The sequence below is a fragment of the Urocampus carinirostris genome, chromosome 13 (assembly GCF_059441175.1).
Source record: "Urocampus carinirostris isolate Australia breed hairy pipefish chromosome 13, RoL_Ucar_1.0, whole genome shotgun sequence".
NCBI classification, from domain to species: domain Eukaryota; kingdom Metazoa; phylum Chordata; class Actinopteri; order Syngnathiformes; family Syngnathidae; genus Urocampus; species Urocampus carinirostris.
Window position 1 is genome coordinate 33,019,583 of NC_142361.1, and position 6,274 is coordinate 33,025,856.

Here is a 6,274-nt window from a genome sequence, read left to right on the forward strand (position 1 = left end):
GTCCCGTTTCATCTGGTGGGACGAAAGCATGACCAACTTGGGTGCTGAGGTGCCTAACTTGTTTGGGTGTGTGGGCAATTGGGTTGGCCATGGTCCAAAAAATGTCGTGTGTTTTTTTATGCTAATTATTTCCCTTTTATTTTCTTTGTTATTGTATGTGTGTGTCTTGCTGTCGGTCACCCCTCTTGAGGGATATGACCAAGGTAGATAGATAGATAGATGGATAATGATGTAATTAAAAACACAAAAACATACAAAGAAAAAAAGCCCAAGCAAGTTCTGCCAAGATCTTTATTATGATCAATCCTACAATGTCACACATTGATATGACGAAATCAGATGATTCTCGGCACATTGATGTGTGAACAAAAGTCCAGTTCGGGGGCTTCCCTGGGCTCTTCGCTGCAATTGGACGTGAGGATGGAGCAAGTAGCACAACTGCAGTTCAACGCAACGGGGTACTTGACCACGGGGTCTATGCCCGGAAGGCAGTCGGACAGCTTGAACTCTTGGTGCCGTACGGCTTGATACATACACACTTGGGATTCTTCATTGGGGAAGCCGTCGAAAATGGGAAACTGTATAAAGCAGATGTGATAGAATATTGTAAAGGTAATGAGGGAGGCAACAACATTAGTACAGTGGAACTTCGGTTTTCGACCATAATCCGTTCCAGAACCCAGTTTGAAAACCGATTTGTTCGCTCACCGAAATCATTTTTCCCATTAAAAATAATGTAAATCGTTTTAATCCGTTCCAACACCCTGAATGTTTACCTTGAATGTTTAACGTAAACATAAAGAAAACCCAGGCTAATCGTACGTCCGCGTTATCGTAATCTTCCGTACGAAAGATTACGCTAACATAAAAATCAGGTCGTTTACAAGTCGTTTAGCACCCGGGTCTCCACAACAAGTGGTGAGCGGTTCATTGGAAAGGGGGCTCCGTTCCAACACCCTGAAAGTTGGGCTACGTTCCAACACCCACATAAAGCTAACCCAGGCTAATCGTACGTTCGCGTTATCGTAATCTTCCGTACGAAAGATTACGCTAACATGAACGTGTAAAAATAAAAATAAAAAGGATAAAGAAAAGAATTATGGATAGGATTTCTTACCTTAGTGGTGGTCAGCAAAAGGCGCAGGTGGACGGCCGTTGCTTGCTTATAGCACTGACTCCCTTAGCCACATCACTAAATTTCAAAGCTTCCTTATTCTTTAGTATCGTACTGATCGTAGATTTATTCCCTAGCGAGATCAGACACTCGCACACCTCCTTGATATTTGGCTATTATTTCTTTCTTAAATGCAATAGTTGTACGCACTACTTTTCTTTTTTCACCTGTAGCAACTTTGCTGCTTGCACTGACTTTCTTCGGAGGCATAATAAGGGGCTAAAACACCCGTACGCCGCTCAGCATCGCACCCTAGCGTACGCACTCACGCATTACCGGCGTTCGAACTCCGATTTTTGGACCGAACAGCGAAGCAAGAATTTCTCGAAATTTTTGGTCGGACTCCGATTCGTTCGGACTGAGAGGCGTTCGAAAACCGAGGTTCCACTGTATATTGGTTACCTCTGTGGTGCAGTGTCCAGAACAAATAGTCGTCTCTACCAGGTGACATGAGAAACATCCTTCCTTCTCCAGGCTCACGTTTTGATATGTCAGTTGACATCTTGGCAGCTTTCTGGATGCTGAACAAGATACAGTCATTTAATTCATTCAGATTGCATTACATTTATTAGCAAGTGGCTGATACCAGCACTTTTTATACGTCAAACTCATATTGAGCAGGTTTTTCCGCCATTCAAATTTTAATAACACAATAACAAGAGTGTAATACCATAAAAACAGTTGTTTTTTTCTGAAGAAATATTTATCATACTGGTAGCAATTCGAGATAATCAGTAAGAAATAGTTCTCATCTTTAAAAAGTTATCATGACCTTGGGAATGGAAATTCCACTTCTACTTTGTCAAATATTGTCAGAACCCGAACTGACGGTAGACCCAAACGCGTAATATTTTCACACCTAACTTTATTTACGGAAGCGGAGCAGTCATGTGCAGGAACACAAGAAGCCAGGGTCAGACAAGCAGGATACCGGACAGGACGGGACAGACGGGAACGATTCAGGATAACAGGCTTGGATCAGGAATCGATATAGGGTACAGGACAGACGGGATCGATAACGGGCAGAATACCTGACAGGACGGGACGGACGGGATCGATACCGGATACAGTATACAGGATAACAGGGATTGAAATGAAATGATCTGCATTTATACAGCGCTTTTCAAGTCAAGACTTCCCAAAGCGCTTTACAGTGTGCTTCACATTTCCCAATGGCTGCCGTGCAGCCATGTAAGGCGCTAACCAGCATATTGGGGGTATTAGGGGTTCAGTGTCTTACCCAAGGACACTTCGACATGTAAAACCTTGATACAGGATACGGGATCGATACCGTCTACAGGATACAGGATAAGGGGGCTTGGATCAGGGATCGATACAGGATACGGAACAGACGGGATCGATAACGAGCAGGATACCGGACAGGACAGGACAGACGGGATCGATACCGGATACAGGGTACAGGATAACGGGACTTGGATCAGGGATTGATACAGGATACGGGAGAGACGGGATCGATAACGAGCAGTGTACCGGACAGGACGGGCCTGACAGGATCATGCATTGAGGTGCATCCCAGAAAATGAGTTTAAAAAACACTTGGATTACGAAATCAATTAATCAAATCATAATATCATGTTAAGATTTTAAACTGGTTTCAGATCCCCGTCCTAAGTAAAAATTGTACAAGAACTGAAGCTAAAGCAGGAAGAATATAAGAATCTGAGCAGTACCCGATATATATAAGAATATAAAAGAGCAAGGAAAAAGACCACACCTGTAGGGTGCATCCACCAAACACTGCAGGCGGCTAAAAACACGAACAACCTCTGGAGGCCCATGACTCCTCAGACCTAGGCAGCAAACAGGATCATGTTGAGATTGCAAACATGCTGTCAGTCTTGTTCCACGGACAGACTGAGGAGATCATTTCTTCCTCATGCCATGAGGCTCTTGAACTCCACCCGGGGGAGTAAAAGCCCACATTAAACCCCACCCCCACATTTGCATATTACCCTATTTTTATTACAGTGTGTATTTTCCGTAGCACTATTTAAATACTCTATATCAACACGTTATATTGGGTATTTTTGATGAATAAAGTATCTATCTATCTATTTATCTATCTATCTCTATCTATCTAGACATCTATCTAGACATCTATCTATCTAGACATCTATCTTTCTATCTACAGTATTTAGACATTGTTCAATCAAGATATCTATCTATCTATTTTGACATCTAGCTACAGTATCTAGATATATATCTACAGTATCTATCCATCTATCTATCTCTCTAGGCATCTCTCTCTCTCTCTATCTCTATCTATCTATCTATCTATCTAAATATCTATCTATCTATCTATCTATCTGGACATCTATCTATCTATCTAGACATCTATCTATCTATCGAGACATCTATCTATCTATCTATCTATCTATCTATCTATCTATCTATCTATCTATCTATCTATCTATCTATCTATCTATCTATCTATCTATCTATCTATCTATCTATCTATCTATCTATCTATCTATCTATCTATCTATCTATCTGAACCTATTCTGACATCTTTCCAACCTAATAATTTCAACTCGGTAATAACATTGTAACAACATTGTAATAACATGATAAGTTGTAATCTTAGTCAACTAGTAGCCCTTTTTGTTACTCAGTAACAAAATAAAAGAAGCTCTCTGCTACAAAAAGGCTGGGGAACCCACAAAAACCAAACCTGGCTTACTTACCTGCGTGTGTCCAATGAATTTGGTTGCAACCTGCTCCTTTTTATAAGCTCTTAGGCGCTAGAGCACCTGCCTTTTAGCCTTGGCTTCATGCCCCGTTGGCCATTTTTGCTGTGCGTGCGTAGCTGCAAGGCTTGAATTTGTTTTTAACTAGTCATGTCAAGTCAAGTCATGTTTATTTGTGACGCCCTTAATCAAAAAAAGTCTCAAAGGGCTGCACAGACCACAGATTATTGCAAACCAGACTATTATGACACCATCCCCTGATCTAAAACCTACATGAGGGCAAGGAAAAACTCAAAAACTTCAAGTCAAATCAAACCATGTTTATTTATGACACCCTTAATCACAAAGAGTTTCAAAGGGCTGCACAGACCACAGACTTTTGCAAACTACAGACTATTATTACACCATGACCTGATCTAAAACCTACATGAGGGCAAGGAAAAACTCAAAAACCTCAACATGAGGAAAGTCAAGTCACATCATGTTCATTTGTGACGCCTTTATTCACAAAGAGTCTCAAAGGGCTCCACAGACTATGACAGATTACAGACTTATTACACCATCCCCTGATATAAAACCTACATGAGGGCAAGGAAAAACTCTAAATCGTCAAGTCATGTTTATTTGTGACGCCCTTAATCACAAGGAGTCTCAAAGGGCAGCACAGACCACAGATTATTGCAAACCACTGACTATTATGATACCATCCGCTGATCTAAAACCAGCATGAGGGCAAGGAAAAACTCAAAAACTACCAAGAAGAGGATTTTTTTTCTATATCCAGTGGTGTGTAAGGGCATTTTCGGGCATATGTTCAGAGGGAGAAAAGACGCTTTAGGGTTCGCTCCTGTTTCCTTGTAAAACCTTGAATTTCAAATATGTTGCACTGTTGTGATAAAAAAAAATCCCTTTTTCACTAGAATTTAAAAAAAATATTCCCCTCTAGATTTGATTTTACATGAAAGCAACGACACATTTATTTTGCTGCATTTACAAAATATTTACTGATTAAAAAGTTTAATGGGCGATTCAGATATTCATGAAACAAACTCGAATTTTCTTCTCTTCACAGCGTCAGTAAGCAGTTTTATGTTTACAAACAACTTGAATGCGATTTGGTCACGACCTGAACAAACGGTGGACCCAAATGTGTAACGTTTCACACAACACTTTATTAAGGGATCGGGGAAGTCAGGGCAAGAGGATAAAGACAGACGGGATGGGAGAACGGAGCATAGTCGGAGATCGGAACAAGTTGGGTAGCCGTGACAGGAGCACAAAGTGTGATCATAGATCCAAACAAGTGGGGTAGCCGGGACGGGAGAACGAAGCGTGATCACGGATTGGAACAAGTCAGGTAGCCGGGATAGGAGAAGAAAGTGTGGTCAGAGATCGGAACAAGTCGGGTAGCCAGGACGGGAGAACGGAGCATGATTGTGGATTGTGGCCAGGATAGGAGAACAAAGTGTGGTCGGAGATCGGAACAAGTCGGGTAGCCAGGACGGGAGAACGGAGCATGGTCCGAGATCGGAACAAGTTAGGTGGCCGGGACAGGAGAACGAAGCGTGGTCGTGGATCGAGACAGGAAACAGGGGACGGAATCAGGCAGGATCAGGAACAGGTCGGGATCAAAACGGGAGCCAGAGTCAAGGGTGCTTGCCTTGCATGATCTGAGGTTCGCTGACAGACCGACAACTGGTGAATGAGAATGAAGTGCTTAAATAGGGAGAGGGATAATTAGGGAACGAGTGGCAGCTGGGGCAGAAAGAGTGAGTGCAGATGAGGGCAATAAGCAGGCAAGTGACTGAATTGTTACAGATATGACAGTTCATTGTAAAAATGATAATAATTGTCAACATTTTACACATTGAATTTGAAACCTCATCTCATCTCATCAGCTTCACCGCTTATCTTCAGTAGGGTTGCGGGGGTGCTGGAGCCCATCCCAGCAATCATCGGGCAGTGGGCAGGGGACACCCTGAACTGGTTGCCAGCCAATCGCAGGCCACAAAGGGACAGACAACTCACTCGCTCATTCACACCTAGGGACAATTTGGACCGGCCAATTCACCTGAAATGCATGTTTTTGGAATGTGGGAGGAAACCGGAGTGCCCGGAGGAAACCCACGCAAGCACGGGGAGAACATACAAACTCTGCACCGTAAGGCCGGGAGCTGGATTTGAACCCACGCTGGAGGTTCCCACAACCTCAGAACTGTGCCGCACACGCGCTAACCACTGTGCCGCCGTGCTGCCCCGAATCTGAAACCTAAAAAACATAATTACATAGGTGGTCAACAAAACCAATTTTATAATTTCCAGGGTTGTGTCTTTCACAAATTTTGCTCCCATCTGCAATCATTCAGAAAGGAGAGGATGGCGCCTAGTACCC

General features: G+C 42.8%; 1 protein-coding gene across 1 annotated transcript; it reads right to left on the bottom strand.

Moving 5' to 3' along the window:
* Nucleotides 1–273: 273 nt before the first annotated feature.
* LOC148354370 (gonadotropin subunit beta-2-like) lies at nt 274–3,953 on the bottom strand. Its single transcript, XM_088351969.1, has 4 exons — nt 3,880–3,953; nt 2,910–2,985; nt 1,577–1,695; nt 274–578 (listed from the first exon to the last, which is right to left on the bottom strand). Exons 2-4 carry the CDS (start codon nt 2,971–2,973, stop codon nt 336–338), a joined length of 426 nt encoding a protein of 141 aa, XP_088208095.1. The 5' UTR covers nt 2,974–2,985; nt 3,880–3,953; the 3' UTR covers nt 274–335.
* Between the last annotated feature and the right edge of the window lie 2,321 nt (nt 3,954–6,274).

Coding starts and splice junctions, on each gene's coding strand:
- LOC148354370 (XM_088351969.1), bottom strand. CDS start 2,973: ATGGGCCTCCAGAGGTTGTTCGTGTTTTTAGCCGCCTGCAGTGTTTGG. Junction 1,696..2,909: donor TTGGTGGATGCACCCTACAG/GTGTGGTCTTTT, acceptor TATCTTGTTCAG/CATCCAGAAAGCTGCCAAGA. Junction 579..1,576: donor CTGGACACTGCACCACAGAG/GTAACCAATATA, acceptor TGCTTTATACAG/TTTCCCATTTTCGACGGCTT.